The sequence below is a fragment of the Megascapheus bottae genome, chromosome 4, assembly GCF_031878675.1.
Source record: "Megascapheus bottae isolate mThoBot1 chromosome 4, mThoBot2.hap1, whole genome shotgun sequence".
Classification (NCBI taxonomy): Eukaryota; Metazoa; Chordata; class Mammalia; order Rodentia; family Geomyidae; genus Megascapheus; species Megascapheus bottae.
The window spans coordinates 30,945,783-30,966,902 of record NC_143512.1 but is presented as its reverse complement, the minus strand read 5'-3'; the positions used below and the strand labels follow the sequence as shown (position 1 = coordinate 30,966,902).

General features: G+C 40.3%; 1 protein-coding gene across 2 annotated transcripts; it reads right to left on the bottom strand.

The window, feature by feature from the left end:
* Window positions 1-6,516: 6,516 nt before the first annotated feature.
* Window positions 6,517-20,365, bottom strand: Arrdc3 (arrestin domain containing 3). 2 transcript variants are annotated; one of them, XM_090331645.1, is made up of 8 exons: window positions 19,799-20,365; window positions 15,566-15,647; window positions 13,611-13,758; window positions 12,538-12,640; window positions 11,906-12,162; window positions 11,468-11,630; window positions 10,826-10,980; window positions 6,517-7,953 (listed from the first exon to the last, which is right to left on the bottom strand). In XM_090331645.1, the coding sequence occupies exons 1-8, from the start codon at window positions 20,076-20,078 to the stop codon at window positions 7,897-7,899; spliced, it is 1,245 nt and encodes a 414-aa protein (XP_090187771.1). In that variant the 5' UTR covers window positions 20,079-20,365; the 3' UTR covers window positions 6,517-7,896. The 2 variants fall into 2 exon arrangements, with proteins under 2 accessions (XP_090187771.1, XP_090187772.1); XM_090331646.1 differs by lacking the exons at window positions 13,611-13,758; window positions 19,799-20,365 and having other exon boundaries at window positions 15,566-15,649.
* Between the last annotated feature and the right edge of the window lie 755 nt (window positions 20,366-21,120).

The window sequence follows — 21,120 nt, the reverse complement described above, 5'->3', positions numbered from 1 at the left end:
TGTTCCCAACCTTTTGCCTAAGATGGCTTGGAACTGTGATCCTGCTGACATCAGTCTTCTGAGTAACTAGGATTACAATCAGGAGCCAATCAACCCAGTCTGATTTGCTTGCTTTGTTTGTTTGTTTGTTTTGGAGTTTTTGTTGTTGTTTTTTTTTCTAATCCTGGGACTTGAACTCAGGGCCTGGGCACTATCCTTGGATACTTTTTGCTCAAAGCTTGCGCTTTGCCACTTAAGTCATGGCACCATGTCTGGCTTTTTCTGTGTATGTGGTACTAGGCCACACTCCCAGCCCAGTTTTGCTTGTTTTGATGTAGGATCTTGCTATGTAACTCAGACTGATCTTGAACTTACGGTTCTTATGCCTCAGTCTCCCAAATGCTGAGATTACTTTGTGCCATTTTTTTTGAAGTTCAGAACTTGGGTTTCTTGGTCCTCATTTGAGACACTGTTTTTTGTTTTGTTTTGTTTAAAGCAAGTGGAAAGAGTGATATGAGTTTCCTTTGAAATGTATTGATTTTATAGTTGAAGAAGAGTGAGGAATCTACTCTTCAAACTTTATTAGCAGGAAATAGGTAACTTTTCCTTATAGGGCATGTTACTATTACCATGTTAACATGTTGAAGCTCTAACACATCCCAGAATGGAGGCAAAGTTGCTCCAGTCATCATTTTCCAATATGAAGTCATACTGGATTAGGGTGGGCCTTTAATCCCTTAGGACTGATATCCTCAGGAAAGAAGACACAGAGAGCAGGTTGCCATCGGAAGAAACAGATAAAACAGACAGTGAGGCAGAGATTGGAATGAAGGGCCTGTAAGTCAAGGAATAGTAGCCAGCTTCCAACCAATACTAGAGGATGCAAAGAAGGCTTTCTCCCTACTCCTGACCATATCTGATATCTTTCCTCTGGACTTCAGATCTCTGAGAATCAACTTCTACTGTTTTAAACCAACGGGCTTGTGACTCTTCCCTTCAGCAGCACTCGGAGTCTAACACAGGGATGGTAAAATGCAGGAATTCACTGGGGTTTTCTTGATCAGTCCACTGACAACACCAGAGCTCACCAGCCCTGCTCCCCTGAAGGAATACTAGAGGGGATTTCCTCATAAAGATTTCCTAGACTTGACTCTACCAGTGGGAAGAAAAATTAAGGAAAGAGAGGAAACCTCTCCCCCCCACCTATCTTTGTAAATTTCAAATGAATAAACAAGAGGAAAATGAAAGCTCTTGTGCCTTTGTTCTCTTTGGATCCATATATGCTTTAATTAGAGAAAGTCTTGTTTTCTTGTGGCACTGGAGATGGAACCCAGGGCCTCATGCATACTAAGCAAGTGCCAAGCTTCAAGCCCAGCTGGAGGCATTCTTTCATTGGGTGCCAGAACACTAATAAGCTTGTAAGGTGTATGGTTTATCTTAGCTCCCTTTGTATTTTGCTAACATAGACTTCTTTTTCTTCTTTTTGGTCTGAATCTGGGACTTGTACTTGGTACCTTCTGCTCATGGGCTAGTGCTCTATCAATTGAGCCATGCCTCCAAATCCTAAATCCTTTTGATTACCAATATTGGGATTCTGAGTTGTGAAGCTATCTAAAATATAATCATGTGCCTTGTAATAGAAGGTGAAAATGAGGGTTTCCTTCAGCCCTGTGTGGTGGCTCAAGCCTGTAATCCTAGCTACTCAGGAGGCTGAGATCTGAGGACTGCAGTTCAAAGCCAGTCCCAGGCACTAAAGACCCAGAGACTCTTATCTCCAATTAAACACTAGAAAACTGGAAGTGGCCCTTGTGGCTCAAGGGGTAGGGGAGTAGCCTTGAGCTGAAGAGCTCAGGGACACAGTGCCCAGGGCCAGAAAAAAATAAGTAAATAAACAAGTAAATAAATAATAAAAGAAGGTTTCCTTGAATATGTTTAGAAAGGAAAAATATAAAATTATAAAAAGGTAGCTTAGTCTAACAATTTATATATCTGTAATTTAAGCTAATTCATTTGACAGAGATTACATAGGATAGAAAGAACATATTTTCCACATTTAATAAGAATCAGGGACAATTTTCCCCTTTGGAAAAAATTCGTATCTTTTAAAATAAACACAGGATAAAAATCTGACTCATTAGTTGGGCATCGTTGTTATATTTATGAGACCAAGACAACTTCATTTTATTTTTTCTGTCATGGTAGGGACTGATTGAATCTAGGGCTTTGCAAAATTCAGCCAGCTAGCCCATAGACATAAGGCAGTAGTTGAATTTACAATTGAAAATCTAAGTATACTTGACCAAAAAGCACCTAAGGAGGAAAGAGAAGGTTCAGCTCACGGTTGCTTTGTCTCCATACTCATGGGCAGAACTTTATGGAGAAAGAAGTCTGTGATGAGGAGCTTCACCCATGTGTGCAGGAAGCAGAAAATGGAGAGACAGGAAAGGGAGAGGGACAAAATACCTCCAAACACTAGTTCCCATGATCAATTTCCTCCATCTAGGTCACCCCCCATCCTAAAGTTTTTGAACTTCTCCCTAACAATACTACTTGCTAGAAACCAAACCCTGAACCCATATGCCTTTGTTTGGAGGCACTTCTTATCCACAGCTTGAAAGCAGCTTTATTGTTTTTTGCTTTGCATATTGTCTTGATATCATTTGTCTAAGTTGGCATATGTGAAAATGGTCTTTTTTCCTCCCTTTTATGTTTAACTGCATGCTGACCATCAGTCAAAGACAGTGACACTGGGCCCATTCCCAGGCTGGAATACCTTTCGATTTTAAACCATGAATTGTCTTGGATTTGAAGTTACCCCTCCATGTTGCATCCTATCAGTGTGACATAGTCCTTGAAAAAAACAACATACAAGAGGAATGATTTATTTTGATTTGCAGTTCCAGTCTGTGGTTATACCAATTCACTGCAGCGAAGGAGGGAGGGAGGGAGAAGAGAGAAACAGAGGGGGAAGAGGGGAGGATACATTGGCGAGGACAAGATGGTGCCCAAGACCTAGTACCTTCAACTAAGTCTCACTTTCTGTTTTTCTTTTGAGGTACTTTTGCAGTATTGGGAAAACTCTGGGCAAATGGCCTTGAATTCAGTGCCACTAGACTGGTATTTTACCCCTTGAGACACACCTTTAGCCCATATATTCCTTTTCAGATGAATTCAAAGGGATATTGCTGTTGCTGGTTTCAGTATCTTTTGAAATAGCAACCATATATTGATCTCTTTTTGTAAATCGAGTTTTTCTATTGCCCAGTCTGTTACATGTTGTATGATTCATGACTCAGGTATCAGCTAGTCAGTATCTCTCATTAACTGGGCACGACAGCACACACCTGAAATCCTAGCACTTGGAAAACTGAGGACGCATTTGAGAGACTGATGCAGAAGGATTCTGAGTTCAAGGCCATATTAGGCTACACAGTGAAACTGTGTGTGTGTGTGTGTAACGTACAGTATAAAAACTTTATTTTCCTAGTCCATCTGACAGGAAAACATAAGTCAATGTGAGATTATAAAGTCTATATAAAGAAGATAATTTTAAAAGATGGAAGATAAAGGGTATGTCTCCAGGCCATTATTTGGATTCCTAGATTCAGATATGTTCCATTTATTTCATCCCTGGAATATATTAGTATATAACTATTTTTGAAGCTAATCTGATAAGATTAGTTTGGTTTGTCTAGAAGACATGAGTAGAAAGGCTGAAAGTATTGCATACTGAGCGCTGATGACTCATGCCTGCAATCCTAGCTATTCAGTCTGCTGAGATCTGAGAATCAACATTTGAAGTCACCCACGACTCACACATAAGTCTGTGAGACATGTATCTCCTTTTAACCTTCAGAAAGCTAAATGGAGGGATAGTTCAAGTGGTAGAGTGCTAGCTTTGAGCAAAAATGTTCAGGGATAGCAGCGAGATCCTAGTTCAAGCCCCAGAACCAGCACACAAACATATAAAGAAAAACAGATTGGAAAACCAAGATTGGTGACAAACACGTGGAATCTCAGCACTGGAGAGGCTAAGGCAGGATTGTCAGTTGTAAGATCAGCCTGATCTATACAGTATGATCCTATATGGGAATAAAAGCATGCCAACAGTTTAGTTCAGAGGTAGTGCTTGCTTAGCATGTTTGATCAATAGCTAACCCAATAGTCTTCTGATCGCCAGTGTTGATAGTGAAGTCAGTCCTTATATTGACATACAGACTCCCACATCATTAGTGAAAACAGATCTTGAAGAGTTTCTTTTCTACTTTGCCCATGAGGATTATCATCTTCCATGGTTTTTTCAGTGCCCTATCTAGTTAATCCAATCAAGAGATGTTTCTTTCCTATCCCCTAATTCCTTTATCCTGTCACCTCTATTCCTTATATTAGCCTTGTATCACTTGGTGAACAAGGTTCACAGCACTTCCCTAAAACTAACTAGGTAGATAAAACATGTGCCATGTTTCTCTGCAGTGTACATTATATGTTAATATACATTCCGGAAGAAGTTATTAGCGAATCCTGGTTAAGGCCCATAAAGTACTGGACAATCACATATGCATACTCAATTTTCTAAAGCTGATTGAAAGAGAATAGAGAATTTCAAATGATCACTGTAAAACTTGTTTGTTTTGGATTTTTTTAGTTGTAGGATTTGAACTCAGAGCCGGGCACTGTCCCTGAGCTCTTCAACTCAGGGCTACCACCCTACCCCTTGAGCCATAGTGTCACTTCCAGTTTTCTGCCCATGCTGCTTTGAACCTCAGTTGTCAGATCTTAGCCTCCTGAGTAGGTAGGATTAAAGGCATGAGCCAGTGCACCTGGTTAGATAATCTTTTGTTAAAAGTTGTCTTTCAACCTAACAATATGCAAGTGTTTTCCGAATTGGAGGTTTTTCCAACTGCAGAACACCAGTGTTGAGAAGCAAAAAAAGAAGAGAGAAAAAAGTATGCCATCTTGACATTTTGCAACCTAGACTCATGATAGTGCTGAGAAATTGGTATGTCAAATTGCCCAGTTAAATCAGTTCGTGTTTTAAGTCTTAGATTTATATACCCTTACAAGTCAAAAAATTTCCCATAACTTTAGGAATTACTAAGTAAAATAATAAGTACAACTAAAACTTCCTTCAATACTTCAGTAATTTTCTTTAGTAATAAATTTAAAACCATTATTCTGAATGACTTGTTTACTTGTAGTATTTTGATGAGATATTAATACTGGGATTCAAATAATTCTTCCAACAATTATACAAAAAAGGAAAAAAAACACTTTATTTTCCACAAGGAAGAGCAATAGGAAAAATTAAATCATTTCCCACATAGTTTTCTTAAAACAGAGCCTACAAGGACATATTCAGCACCAAATAAAAAAAAAAAGGGAGAAATTACAAACAGCCATAGAATATAATCTATAAAGCAAACACTTAATATTGCACTTTGTTTTGCTAACATTTTGGATTTTACTTTTCCTAATTGAATAATCAGGAATCTTATCTTGAATACTGGAATACAACTGTGAACCTCACATCTTACATCAAGAATTGACCAATATTTAGAAAGAATTAATGCCTCTAAATAAGAGTAAAGAAATACTTGAATGGAAAACAAAACTTTAATAAGGTTTTACAAATTTAAAATTTTTATCACATTTTGTGACCCAGTGCCAATCAGTTGAATATTGGTCATTCTTGTTTCATGTTATTTTTAAGAGAATATGGTAATAAGTATTCCAATGCTATGCATATCAACAATTGTTCCCTAGTCAGACATAAGAGAAAAGAAAAGGGGTCTTTCTGACAATCCCCCCCCCAACAAAAATAAAACCACCAAATGCCCTTTATGCCAAATATTCCATCAGCTTCTTTTGAGGGGGACATTCACAAAATGATGTAACAACAATAAAAAAATACTTCACCCCCATTTCCTTGTTATCTAGTATTAGTTTGCTACGGGAGCCCAAACCCTTTAACTGAATCACTTAAAACGCGATTCATTTTTTACACCGGGCTTTCTTCACCCTGTCAGCATTATTTCAAACATGAATTGTCTTCCATGTTTTCTTAAAGGCCACTTATGGAAAAGCCTATTTTGTTTGAAGCTTTAAGACAGAAATTAACCGGGTCAGCACCAAGCCAGAGTTATTATTTTCAGCCACCTTATTAACTATGGGGTCAAAGGGAAAGATAGACATGACATCCATTTCACACATATGTTGCATCAAAAATGCTGATTGTCATGAAGAGCTGATAGTTTGAAGCTGAGGTCCTTCTAAAAACATATCAGCATACTCAGTACTTTGGAAGATACAGTTTGAGATGTTATCATGAATGCTGGTATAGTTATGACTGAACTATAAATTATCTTAAAAATAATTTACCTATAGATACTCTGAGTGACTACTCATGTTTAGCAAATTGTTTACTGGAAAAAATTCAGTAAGAAAAGCCATCTCCCTCTCTCTCTTACACTATACACATGTACATGTATACACACACACACACACACACACACACACACATGCACACAGTGTGCACACGCACACGTACAAGCTTTATTCTATAGAGCAACCATACTAGTGAAGTTAGTGCTTTTGCAATAAATTTGGGTTTTCATACTGTCAAGCTTGAGGAGAATAACATATGTAAATCAGACTCATCACCATATTACTGTTCATAAAAATACTCAGCATCAGCAAAAATGATTTTCAACATGTGTGTTTTGGAGGTAATTAAGTAACTCTGTATAAAAATAAATGAACTTCTCCCTTTTTTCCCCAGTGACTGGAAAGCTTCCATCATTTTAAAATAATAAAAATAATTCTTAAGAGCAAAAGCCCTGAACTCTTTGCTGGTGCCTGCCCTACTGTCTTTCTCTACTTCATTCTTAGTTCTGCTACTTTCATCTTGTATGCAATGATAAAAAGGGGATGTGGGTGGATTATCACTTTTGTGTATGTCCCGTTTCCAAATTTCCCTCTCCAAAAAGCCAACCAAATAAACAACAACAACAATAACAGAAAATAACAGTGCAACAAAACACAAATAGCATTCCAACAGTTTGGCAAGTGATGCATTCACCTGAGATTAAGTGATTTTAGGCAGTCAGTAACAAATGCTGCTTTGCTGTAATAGTAGAAAGGCAACAAATTCTCCCAAGAAACCAAGAAGGTATACAATCTTGACAGTCTTATATCAGCTTCCTCTTCTATCTTTTTTTCTTTATCCCCCTACTTATCTGTTGCGGATCTACTACAGTAGGCTGCAAAACATACAGCAAAAAGGATTGGCTTGAAGGCATTTGATGTTTGTAAATAAAATCCACAATAGGATCCAAGCTGAAGAGGTGATATATGGTCAGCCTAGCAGGACAATTCTGAGCATGTGCATACGCAGGTAAAGTCCAGGCTATATTAAATTAAAAAAAAATGTCAGTGCGTCTTTTTCATATAAGAGTTTTTTCAAAGCTTTCTTTTTGTTCCTTGTTGTGCTGATCACAAACAAGTTTTAAAAGAGTATCAAGAGTCTGGCATCAATGGAAAAAAAAAAAAGCTGTAGTGACATTGAACTGCACAATGTAAGCATTGAGCATGTGCAAATTTTCAAATCAAAAGAAGGAAATTATCCTTCTTTACAATGTGTCTTGACACGTGACACGTATGACCATAGGTTAAGACTGCTCTTAGTATGTGCCAGTTTTAAAGGAAAAACACTTAGATCTTCAAGCTAGTTGGAGCAGTCCCAGAAGGTTGCTAGAGGCTTCTAAAGCAAGACCACTGGTTGTTTCATGTATTCGCCATTTCTCTGGGCAAAAGCAATTCCACTTCCTCTGAAAACGTGTCTCCATGATACTCCTCTGTCCTCAGCCGGAAGAGACACAGTTCGGAACCCACATCAACTTGATTCAGCCAAGTGTTTCTTCAACGAGAGGGGCAGGATGGTCTGTCCTCAGAAGACTGATCAGGATTTGGATCAATCTAGAACAAAGAAAAATTGTTGAGATTATTTGATGAGACCACGGGACAACACAGCAAACCAGCAACTGTGAGATCTAGTCAAGAAAGGTAACAAAATATGTAATCAGAAATCACACACTAAATGTTGGCAAATTAGTACCTTATTATTCCTTTTCTGTCTCAAATGCTATATAAGGTGCTTGGTATTCAAATACTAGGTTAAGAACTTTACAAAGGTATTCCTGAATAGTTCACTTTTATAAAAATTAATGAAGTCCTCACTGGAAATATATTTTCTCAGCCTTTAGTAGCACTTAAAACTCAAATACCAAATAGGGGTATTTTCAAAGCAACAGTACCCCTTTTATTGTCTTGTATACAAAAAGCCAATTCATCTCTTCCCAAAAGCTTTGGAAATAATGAAATTGTGCAAAAAATGTTTTAGGCATAAGGAAAGGGGTGATATTGTCCAAAAGGAAACACTATTTTTTAAATTAATTTATTAATTAATTAATTTATTTATTTGCCAACCTGGGCTTGAGCTCGAGGCCTGAGCACTGTCCTTGGACTTTCGAGGCTAGAGCTCTACCACCTGAGCCTCAGCACCACTTCCGGCATTTTCCTATGTATGTGGTATTGAGGAATCGAACCCGTGTCTTCGCACATGCTAGGCAAGCGCTCTACCACTAGGCCAAACCCCTGGCCCGGAAATGTACTTTATTACCAGACTTATGTGACTGTAACACCTCTGTATATCACCTTTGTAATAACAATTGAATAACAACAACAACAAAAAAAAAAAAAGTAGGGGCGGGGCCCAAAAGATATAGTGTGTGTGTGACAATGATTAAGAGCCTGGAGTTTCCATCAGGCTGCAGTAACTTCATTTGCTTCCTTAATATTTCAATTGATTCTCAAGGAGAATGGGTATAGAGGAGCACATAGGTGGGTTAAATGTATTTTACCAGAACATTTTTTGGTTAAGATCTGCCCACTTTCATTAAAATATGGAATACCTTAAAAGTGCCTCAGCAGCTTTAGGTAAAAGATATTTCTGAAGGAAAAAGTGGCCAAAACAAAAACCCCTACTTATAATAACACCTTAAACCTATTCTAGGGATAAGTTCCTTTTGTTCTGACAAAGATGTCAAAAAGAAGGATACATATGCCTAAACTGTTGTCTTTTAATTGACTCCTAGTCAGCCAGGAATTGTCATGTCAGAAATGAGGGCCTTTATATAGTAACAAAATCTTTAACAAGTGGCAGAACACCTGCACATACTAGCATTTTTCTAAACTGGATAGGGAAAATGTCTAGTCAAAAAATTTCAAGAACAGATTCTGAAATGAAGAGCAATGAAAAGTATTTTCATGTTCCAGGTATATAGCTAAAAAAATGTGAGCCGGCCTCAGTGGCTCATGCCTATAATTCTAGCTACTCAGGAGGCTGCGATCTAAGGATAGCCTGGGCACCAAAGTTCCTGAGACTCTTATTTCCAATTAACCACCACAAAACCAGAAGTGGCGCTATGGCTCCAGGTGTAGGGTGGTAGCCTTAAGCTGAAGAGCTTGGGACAATGCCCAGGCCCAGAGTTCAGGTCCCATGACAGAGCAAAAAAAAAAAAAAAAAAAAAAAAAGATGCGTAGCCAGAAGTGCTGGTGAATGCCTGTAACCTCTGTCATTTAGGAGGTGAAGATGAAGGCATGCTCTAACTAAAAAGTCATCAAGACGTGTATCTCAAAGAACAAGTAAAAGTAAGGCTTCGTGGAGCACATTTTTAATGTTGACTCCTAAGGAGGCAAAGGTTGGAAGATCACTTCTGAGGCCAATCCTGGGCAAAAACGCAAGATTCTATCTGAAAAAATAACTAAAGCAAAAAGTGCCAAGGAAGTGGGTCAAGCCCTATTTTCCAACCCTCGTACCACAAAAGAGCAGTTTGTTGAAGAGAAATAACTGTCTTTATGTTTAACTTGAGAGCGCATGAAATGAAATACTGTAAAAAAAAATGGTAGAAACTACAGTAACCAAAAGAACAAGCTAATTCTCATGATTTATAAAGAGATGTTATGGAGGTTTACTTCCATGGCCTACTATGCTCCAGTAATTGTGAAAACTGTGAAACTGTTAATCCTCTTCCTCCCTTTTTGCCTTTACCTATGCTGTTCTACCTGTCTGGGTGATTCCACCTTTGACACACCAGTTATTCTTTAAGACTCAGGGTTCCTGATCAGCTTCTCACAGAAGCCTCCTTCATTCCCAAAGTACAATATGCAAGCTGCCTCTCAAGATATGTGCTGCCATTATTTATGTAGTATGTTGCTTCTAGGTTCATTGTTCCCAAATAAGTACCCAGGTTATTCACGTTATATGTTTAGCTGAGATGAAAAAGAATAGTCTCAGCATTTGTTCTTGTTGTGTATGAAGTTATGTGGAAACTTTTTTCCCCCTTTGACTAAGAATACTAAAAATTGGAAAAGGATCATGAGTAAGATAATTTTAGCTATTTAATCAAATGTTTGCAAAAGCCAGCTTTTTCTACTGATGGTTGGAAATAATTGTTTCTTTAAAGATATAAATGATTTATTTAACCTGAGGTCAGAACATTATCTTATATTCTCAATAAATACTTTCATGTCAAACTAAGTAGATCTGACAACCCTAACTTTTAATCTGATGTTCTAAATTGCTTTATTAGCATGACAATCCAGTTGTAACTATGTTTTTCTTTTGGTTCTTGAGGTAGAGTATTGTTACACAGTTTAGGCTGTCCAACTGCTGGAATTATATGTGTGTACCAATCCTCCTGGTTTACTATGTAATTGTGTGTTCTAGAAGTCTGAAATGCTATTTTCTAAAAGTTCCAGTATATTTCACACTTGAGTTGGTGCTTACCTCTGAATAAAGAGGAGGCGGCAAAAACCGGAACTCCTGGATATATGCAAACAGTGGTCCTTGAAGCGCTCTCTCAAAGTCAGCACAAGCACTCACTGGTGCCAAATTATTTCGCCTTTGTTCCTCTGTTACCACTTCTGCATAACTTGGTGGTGCTGAAGGAAAAAGATACACGCAATTCGAACAGCACGTTCTTATGCATGTCAAAATACACAGAATAATAGGTATTAAAAAGGAATGTCATCATAAAACAGTAATTGGTGATTAAACAAAGGAGACATGATCTTAAATTACAACTGGGACATATTGATTCTCTTTAAGGAAGGACAAATCTAGGGTCATAAAACATCAAAAGCAAGCAAAGTTCTTAATATAATGATGGGCACATAGCCTTGTGGGAGAGTGCTTGCCTAGCATGCATGAAGATTCCTCAGTACCACATATACAGAAAAAGCTGGAAAAGGAGCTGCTCAAGTGTCAGAGTGCTATCCTTGAACAATCAGTGTCCAAGGACTGTACCCAGGCCCTAAGGACTGTGTTCAAGCCCCAGGACTGGCAAAAACGTAAAATAAAATAAACCAATATATATATATATATATGTAGATATGTAGATATATAAAATGATACGTATTAGCAAATTACCTTCAGGTCTTTCAGGTAGGGATAACCCAAGCCAGTTCATGTTCATGCTACATTGACTGCTTACACTTGAGGTTCGGCTACCGAATGGATGGAGAGGAATGGTACCAATGACAAGAGGCAAATTAAGAAATAAATCCATAGCTCCAGGAATATCCACATATACCTGAAATGTTGAAGAGAGACACTGGGTTAGAAATTCAAGTATAAATATTTAAAAAACAACCCAATGAATGTTCATGTGGCTGAGGTCACCACTCACTCAATGTTTTATATATATGATAAGCCTCATGTACAATCCTGTTCATGAAATTAACCATTCATACATATTCGTATCTACCGGTACATGTGGAATACAAAATTCAAACTCTAGATGTAAGACTAAATTACACTCTCATGCATTTAGGACAAGAACAAAAGACTGTTAAAATCAACACATACCATTAGTGAATACTCCACACGGATTATACTACAATCAAGAATAGAGGGTGAAACTGGTGGAATTTTCAGCAATTTGCCATTCCATGTGTCTGTCTTTCCAGATGATAAGGATTCTCCACGCAAGTTAGCCACAAGCTGTTTTACTTCCTTCATTTTCCCTTTGGCATAGAAGGCCTGTGTTTGGTAAATGGCTGCCTTTGGCACCACCATTCGGGAAGAGCAATTCTCAATCTCAGCAAATATCTGAATTGATTCACCTAGAGGGAGGGAAAGAAAAGTTGTATTTAGTATTTAAAATATTAAATTGAAACATAACAACAAGAACAACATACCCCCCCCCAGACTGTCCTGCCACCAAATCAGACGATAGATTCTTAATGTTACAAAGTTCAATTAGTTACACAGATCCTATGAGAAAGCAAGTAACTTAAGAGTCATAAAAATGACCAAGTAATTTATAGTAACTATATGAAAATGAATATCACATTCCAATTTAGGAAAATAGGTAAGCACAATTCATGTTATTTTATCAACGAATATTGAATCATGTTTATGATTGTATGTTTATCATTATATCATGTGGTGCTCAATGAAGCAAGAGGATTTTCTGTGGGGACTGATCTCAAACGTACCTGGGGTATAGCCCTTCCTTTCAATTTTGGCACTTAAGGATATTGGGCCTGAGGTACAGAACCAGCAACAGAGAGTCTTTTCTTTTGTGCCTGCTTGGGGTGACTGTAAGAAATAAAATTAAGAGGAAAAGATCAATATGTGAACTGGTAAACTTACCGAACATTCTAAAAGGCAATCTTAAAATTAAGAGACTTTATGATTAAGAGAATTGTTTCCCCCTCTTGTACCTAAATAAACTTTTTTCTTAACCAATGATTTCTGAATTTTACCATTTTTACCTTCATATACATTTCCATTCATTAGAAGAAAAGCAAAGTCTTGATACCCTAAATCTACATACACAGTTTGAACCCAGTATTTACATATACAGTAATTAAAAATCAAAACAAACAAACAAACAAAAAAACCCTTTCCACGTTCCATTTAAACTGCATTAAGGAAAGGCAGTAAAGGAAATAACTTGGTCAGAATCCCAAATGTTAACATCTTTGAGAATATAATAACTCATATAGATAGATATAGATACCTGTATCTATCTATATATAAAACATTATAAAGTTAGAATTCTCATTTACTTTAAAGATGTCACCATTTGTTTAAACGAAATAAAACAAAAAGTCAATTAATCTCAGAAAGTAATTTACAAAGGCCGATTTTACAGAGGGATTAAAATTTTTCAGGAAAGTGATGATTCCCCATCATTTGACAACTATCCCTAGTTGGAATAATGCAATGTAGTACAAATTTTAGACTGACATTTTCAATTACGTGATAATATCACGGTGATACTACTGTTCCTCTTTCACAATAAACGTTCAAAGAACAGATTTTTTTGTTCTTGTTACTGTTATTGATCTATTCTGAGGAAGCTGCTATTGCAAACTACATACTGGTCTTACTTTTCAAGTTATCTTTATATAAAAAAATTATGAGCATGTTTTTCATTAATTTGTGTGCTCTTTACTGTATCATTTTTTATGGAATTAAAAAATATTATTTTAAAGGTACGAAGATTGCATAATTTATTCTTTATATTCCAAAACCAAAGGATGAAGACTCAGTCAATTCTTACCAGTAATGAAGGAGTGTTGATATCTATATGCTCAAAGACTGTAAATTCCTTCTTTAATTTTACTGGTAGAAGCCAAGGCCTGTGCAATTCGGCTTTCACCCAATAGCGCACACTGCCATGTCGGCCTTCGAATGAGGTAGCAAGTGGTCTGTGTAGAATATAAAGGTTAATATATTAATCTTATACCTCTTTCCAAAAATCCATACAGTAGTTCAGAAGAAAAATACTAACAGATTGTACTGTATATGCACCAATCAGGTATCAAAACGTCAGACTTTACAAGTTTTCCAAAGGGATAAGTCAGTGGGGAAAAAAAACAAAAAAACAAAAAACTCTTATTTCCAAATAATAGTTGATAACAGGTAACAGTCCAATGTTATGGGAATTTTTGTTTTAAAAAGCTAGAAGAGCACAATTTCTTAAACTAAAAAGAGGCTACTTTTAATGGTGGTGGCAAAATTATGGAAGCATAATGAACAATTCTTGTTAAGATCTGAATTTTAAACAGAAAGTTAAAAGGGTTGGTCATATAGCTCAGTGGTATACCCCATGTATCAAATGTGAAGCTCTGGGTTCAAGCCTCAAAACGGAAATAAGAAAACAGGATGGCTTTAATACTACTTTTTAGGAAACACAGACCAAATTCCCTATTGTAGTCTAATTCTTATTAGCTAGGAATCATTACCTCTTTTCATAGCAACTAATTAAAGTTCAGAAACATTCAAAATAGCATCAATTTCAAAAATGTCCCATTACATAAGTCTACTGAAATTGACTTTATATTTCCCAGTTTACTCATATTTTTAATTATCTTTGGGCTGTGTTTTCAAAGTTTACTTTCTATGCAAGGAAAAGAAATATTACTGTTGACCTATCTCAAAAGAAATTAGAATTGTTTCCGAAGTTGTCCAGATTTCCAGATTACTTGCAGAAACTCGTTTTAATAAGTAGTCTGTTTTATATAACTGCATTACAGTAATTTCCAAGCTTCAGTTATTTACAAAACGGAGTAGTAGCTTAAATTGGTAGAAGCACTACCATGTCCTTTGTAGGCTTCCCCATTCATTGATATAGTACAAAGAAATAAAATGTACTTCTACATTGTCTACTACATGTTAGTTTTTCTGATTTATGTTAAGTGACTTTACCTCAGATAAAAAAAAAGATAATCCAATAAAATGACTTACGAAATCAATGCACATATACCAACTGAAGTCTAGAATACAACAAATATAGTTATATATATATGGCACAAACAAAAAATTCTTCTATAGCTTAAAGTTTATCCTCCTGAGCAATTAGTACACGTGCCAGTTTTCAGGTTTTAATATTTGTTAATAGTCATCATTTAAAACAATTTGAATTGTGTCTCCCAATTGTTTATTATTAAAAATGTAGGAGAGCCCCAGGATTATGCGATGGCATTTCTGAGGGTCATCTGCTTTACAATGCAGGAAATAGCACTTTGAGGGGCTTTCCCAGTATACAAATGCTTCTGAATTCCTATCTAAAGAACAGGACTGCAAGGTCATGCCAGACAACCTACTTTCTACATTTACTAATAATGATTTCCACTAGCAGAAAAGGCAGAAAACTGAATTTTCACAAATGGCCACCACTGAGACTTGCCAAGTACTCCTTTCTGAAGAAAAATGATAATATATAATTTATATTATTTGGCTTGCACTTCCTACCAACAGTAATGAGATACTGTTGTTTTTCAAACATAGACTTTAGGACAGCACTAGTCATTGAATTGGCCTTCTATAATTTTTTGCCACTCTATATTAAAGGTAGCTTCTTATGTTTAATATATTGTTTTCCTCTAGCAAGTTTATGTAATGAAAAGGGTTTTTTTCTTTAAAAAAATATCTAAGATACTTAAATTTACTTTTAAAAGGCTGCTTTTGCCTAGGGGTATCTATGAAAAATGCCTAGCTACTTCATATACTTACGTCTGTGGAAGCTCGAAGCTGAATGCGTACTCATGTCTTCCTGAATGAATAGTGTTGAAGCCTTCTTCAGAATTATCATCATCTAGAAAAACATAAAAAGAAAATCAAAAGTTGTTATAAAATGTCTACACACCTCAGGATGGCAAACTGAATTCAGGGCCCGAATACTGTCCTTGGGCTTTTTCCCTCAAGACTAGTGGTCTACCACTTGAGCCACAGAACCACTTCCAGCTTTTTTTCTATGTATGTGGTAAGGAAGAATCGAACCCTGGTCTTCGTGCTTGCATACTAGGCAAGCGTTCTACCAGTAGGCCAAACTCCGGGCTCCAGGCTGGTTTTTAAAATGGAAAATAACCCAAACAATAGCTAACCATGTGTAATTTATTTTCCCCCGGAAACACTTAAGTCTCTGATCATAAGTCATCTTTCTACCTGCAATTATTCACTTGAAAATCATATCAAGACTGTAATGTGTACAAAAGAAAGCCTTTCAGGAACAAATAAGGCCATGGTGGGGGGGGGTTGTGTGTGCTGGGGAATAAGAACTAACGTTATTGGATAGAATCTACAGATCACAATTCGAAAAACCACCAGGAAACCTTGTCAAAAAGGTTGGTACTTCAAAACAAAACAGGAACAGTGATTTTTTTTTTTCCAGCTTGAGTTTCACATCTAAAAATAATGGCTGATCTAGAATATAGTCCATCCTAGCAATAGCTAGACTTCACATTGATACAAAGTAGACTTTAATGACAAGGAATAGCATTTAAAAATGTGCCCGCTTGGAAGGAAACAGTATGTTGCCTCCAACACCCTTGCAATAATGAAATCTAATTAAAGTAGCTTCCAGTTGCTGGAGAGGGGGGTGGTGAGAGAAAGTGGTGGGGGTGTTGGGCGGGGGGGAGGGAAAGCTTGACCTTTCATTTTAAAACCAATTTCTTTTTGACCAGAATGGTGTGGAGGGGCTGTGGATCATTAAAATGGCTCTTGCAAGGCAGCTTTCTGGCTAGGTAAGACACAGGCACTGAGGTTTTCCAGGTGCAGGTACCCTCATAATTAGGCTCCTGGGGCGAACACCCCATGCTGCCATTGGGCTCTCCACAACCCGAGGTCCTGAATACGCACGCACCCCAGGGTGCGCCCCTTCATCAAAGGGGTGGGGGGCAACCTCCGGGTCCGCAGCTTTATCCATAAAAAAAAAAATCATGGGATACTGTGCAGTCTTTTTCATTCCCAGGGACCTCCTCCCCCCGCCCCCAACAACTAGGAGGCAAGTTGGGGCCTCACCCACCCGCGCCCCTCGAGGGCGCCCAAAGTTTGCCTTCCTCTCCTCTCCCCTTTCTTCCTGTCTAGCTCCTTTTTTTTTTTTTTGTGCCAGCTCAGCAGTCTCATTGAGGCGAGCCGCCGCGGCCGCGCCGTGGTAAACAAGTGCCTGGCTGTCAATCAAGAACTAGACTGGAGCAGGAGAGGACCGGCCTAAACCGGCGCGAGCAGATCCCAGCCGGCCCGCCCGCGCGCCGCCGCGGCTCCCGCTGCCTCCGCCGCCGCCGCCGCCTCCGCCCGCGCGCTATACATTCGGCATACGTCGCGCGGAGGGCGCTCGCGCTCGCGCCCGCGCAACCTAGCCTACTGGGGCCGGGAGGCGGGGCGGGGCGGGGCCGCCGCGCTTCCGCTCTCCACGCCCCAGCCGGGGACCGGTTCGATCTGGCTCGGGCCACCCTGACACCTTCACACAGTCGCCGCGAGGGAGAAAAAGGGGTGTTCGAAGTGGGGGGGGGGCGCGGAGAGGGAGGTACGGGTATGCAGGAAGGAAAGGGCGAGGTGGTTTTGCGGAGCCCACCTCCCTCGCTCCCAAGATGTCCAGGTCGCTCCCCTTGTCCGGGGGCCAGCCAGGGCCATCCATCCTCGGGTCACATTCAGGTAGCCTAACTATGCGGGGGGGACTGGACAGGTTGGCACGTAAGCATTGTTCCAGCGGAAAGGGATCTGGGGGTCGACGGGAAGACCCGACCCCCCCAAAAAACGGAGAGGTGTCGCCCACCCTCCCCATCCAAGTTCACGGAACTTGCGCCCAGCGCCCCTGGGCACCTGGCCAGGCCGGCAGGCGGCCCTGCCTGTCCCCCGTCTGAGACCCGAAACTGGGGGGGGGGTCCCTGGGACCACCGGGGTGCGACGTGACCAAGGACCCCGAGCGCGCCCCGGGACCGGCGCCCGCAGATGGGCAGGGGCGGGGCGGCGGCTCTGGAGGGACTTTTACCGGCGCACGCCGGTTCCCAGCCCGGCCCGGACCAGTTCCAGCCCGCCGGCCCGCCCCACCCACCCGCGGTCCAGTCCAATCAGCGGCCTGGCATCGCCTTAGCAACAGGCTAACAAATCCAGCTCCGCCCGTCGCCGGGCGCCCGGGGCGGGGCCTGGGCTACCAGGCTAGTTTGAGAGCTCCCAGTTTTAAGTCATTGAAACTATTCCAAGCTTAGGGGAAGGAGCCCGTCCTCGCGTGGCAGCGTTAGTTTTTTGAGGGGGGTGGGAGGCTGATCTCGTGTGGGGTGCAGGGCACTTAGGTTCTTTCATCAGGAAATCATGGTGCAACGAAGGAGACTGTGTTTAGGCCTTAACTCATTGTTCTACTTTTCCACCATTACAAGTCTGAACTCTTACAGGGGCACCTTTGTTTCTTCCCACCCTTTTTATTTCATACCAACCAAAAGGGTGTAATGTTTTGGAAGCTTAAACATCAACTCATCTGTATGTTTTCCAACAAACAAAAACCCAGCATTGCCAATAGGCCCTTGCGTTTCCTATCTGTGCTAACGCTCGGGGAGAACTGGAAATTACTTCAAAATGCAAAGTAGCCCAGTGTAACTGACAAAAATCCCACCTAAGTATTTTATTTTCCTCCCTGATATTACACACACACACACACACACACACACACACACACACACACACACACACACACAATGATGCAGTAATGCTGGAGCTCCAAGCATCCTTCATTTCTCACTTAGTGAATTAGTACTTCTCCGGGATGTAACATTTCAAACAGAATAAAGGCAAAGAGATCTCTATTCTTTCTGAAAAACTGTCGACATTTGCACTAAATACTGCATTAAAAAAGGAGAAGCATGAATTACATAACCAGTTTTAACATTATATTCTTCTTGGGCTAGGAATTAAGTCATCTCCACCACCTGACGCGTGTAACCAATCTGCAGAGAGCAGAACTAGCGCCCCTCCTCATCACCCCCCAGAACTGGTCCGAAACAGGATTGAACCGCTTCTAACAAAGGGTGGAAACTTAGAAAAACAAGCTTAGAGTCTCCTATATTTTCACAATGTAGCCATTTAAACAATAGATTGGAAACCTCTGGACCCCTTTGCCTTTTGACAATGCTTTATCTTTCGTCTCGTAAGCAAAAAAACCCCAAAGCCTGTGTAGTGCCTTTAGACTTTTCAATTCCATCTGACTGGCGTGGGTTTCATTGAATGCACGTTCCAAAGTTAGACATGATGCTCGGGAAGAAAATTACTGACCCTGCATGGCTTCTAAAACTGTCTTAATACTTAACCATAATGACAGATTACCAGCCTTTAAAATAAAGAAGGCTTCATGTACATTTTCGAAGGAATTGGAAAGAATAAGGGAAAACACACGTGGGGTGTTGGATACCATATGTCAAAATAAGCCACAGCAATCCTTTATCAAAGAACAATGATCAAGTCTTGCACGTGTAAAAAAAGAAAATCAAGCACATCTATTGACCTTTTTTTTCCCCCTTTAAAAAAAATGTTGCTCCATTTCAGCACTGGAGATAAATTTTTAAACCCAGAGTTGTAAAAAAAAAAAAAAAAGAAGAAAAAGAAAAAAAAGAAAAGAAAAGCTGCTGTTAAGACTGTAAGACTGCAGTTTTTTTTTTTTTTTAAGCATTTCATTCAACAGCCTATTGGTGAAACGATCGGGTGGTACTGAAGTTGAAATTTCAAGTGAGGTGCAAATCCATTACTTATGACACAGACCAAGCCGGGTACAGGGGTACAGTCGCTCTGCAGATGCCTGCTGGCACTACGGCTTTCACACACACGAGGAACGTCAAGAGAAACCCCCGTCTCCCAACTTTACTAACCTTCACCCAAGTGCCGGGCTAAGGTAGAAGTGAGCCACGTTCAAGGGGGAGGAAAAGGTGAAAACGTCTTTTCCTAAAGAAAACGTGCCTAACGACTGCTGCAAGAACTCACCTCTTTCGTGCCCAATGAGGATGTCTTTATGGTTGAAATACTCCACTTCTTCAGTGTAATTCTGGGTGTAGGCAGTATTGGAGCCGGCGTTTCTAGATTCCGTCCAGCGTACTTTCGCATGTCCTCTTGCATGGATCTTCAGCGATTTTACTCTGATTTCCCCAGTAACTTCTAAATTCACCCTTCCTGAGACAGTATCCCCGCTAGAATATACAGGGACATTGCTGTCATTAAGACAGTCGAAGCTTATTGTCAAACTCTTCACCTTTCCCAGCACCATGATTATAACAACAACAACAAAAATCTATAAAAACAGAATGTAAGACCCCAAAACAAAAAATGGTGGAGGAAATAAAAGTCAAGATCGCATATAAAATGTGATCTTCACCTAACACTGATCGGTGCCTTGACTGTGTCCCTTAAAAGACAAACAAAATTAAAAAAAAATCTCGCAGGCAGGATCAGTGATTCTCTACAAATAGTTCATTGAGATTTCTTAAAAAGTGAGCCAGAGCAGCAGGGCGGCTGCAGCTCCGCGTTCCCGCTCGTCTCAGTGGTCTCCTTACAAAGACGGGCGGCTGGAGCCTGCCAGCTCACTTTAAGAGCAGCTTTGTGAAAAACAACCCCAGCGCGCATGCGCAGCGCCGCGGCGGCTCTCCGCCCTCCTCCCTGCGCGTGCCCGCCCGCGCCCCCGGGGCTCGCTCCCCCGGGTCGCGCTCGACGCCTTGCTCGCTCGCTCGCTCCCGGGTACAGTAGGTGTGGAGCTCGGCCGTGGAGAAGGCAACGGGGCTGTCGGGAGGCTCGACTTCTCTTTATTGTGGGCTGCGATTGGCAGGGCCGGCTACCGTAAAGCCTCGTCGTGCTGTCGGGAGACCCTTGACCGAGCACCCTGGGATAGTCCGAATGAATGAGCCAGGACGGGGGCCGAGGGGAGGGAGGGAGGACGGAGAGACCAGGCTAACTGCGGAGGAACCGGCTGCGAGCGTGCCAGCACGCACGCCTTGCACGCACGCCCTCTCCGGTCTGCAGGCTCTTCTTTTCTAGTTTTGTTTTATTTTTTGCTCAACTGCCTTGGATGGGTGGAGGAAAAAGTGCTGTGTGAACCGAGTTGATGGTCATGGTGGTGGTGATGGTGGTGCTGGGAGGGGGGTGGGGGGTGGGGGGTGTTGGGAGAAACCGGTTGGGCCGGCATCTGGTTGGCCCAGCAGCCTAATCTGAAGAATTTAAGAAAAGATAATGTAACCAAGCAAAAGACCAGGAGTCTTGTCCACACTCAAGAGCATTCTTGGCTTGGATGAGAAAACAAAAACAAAATACTAATA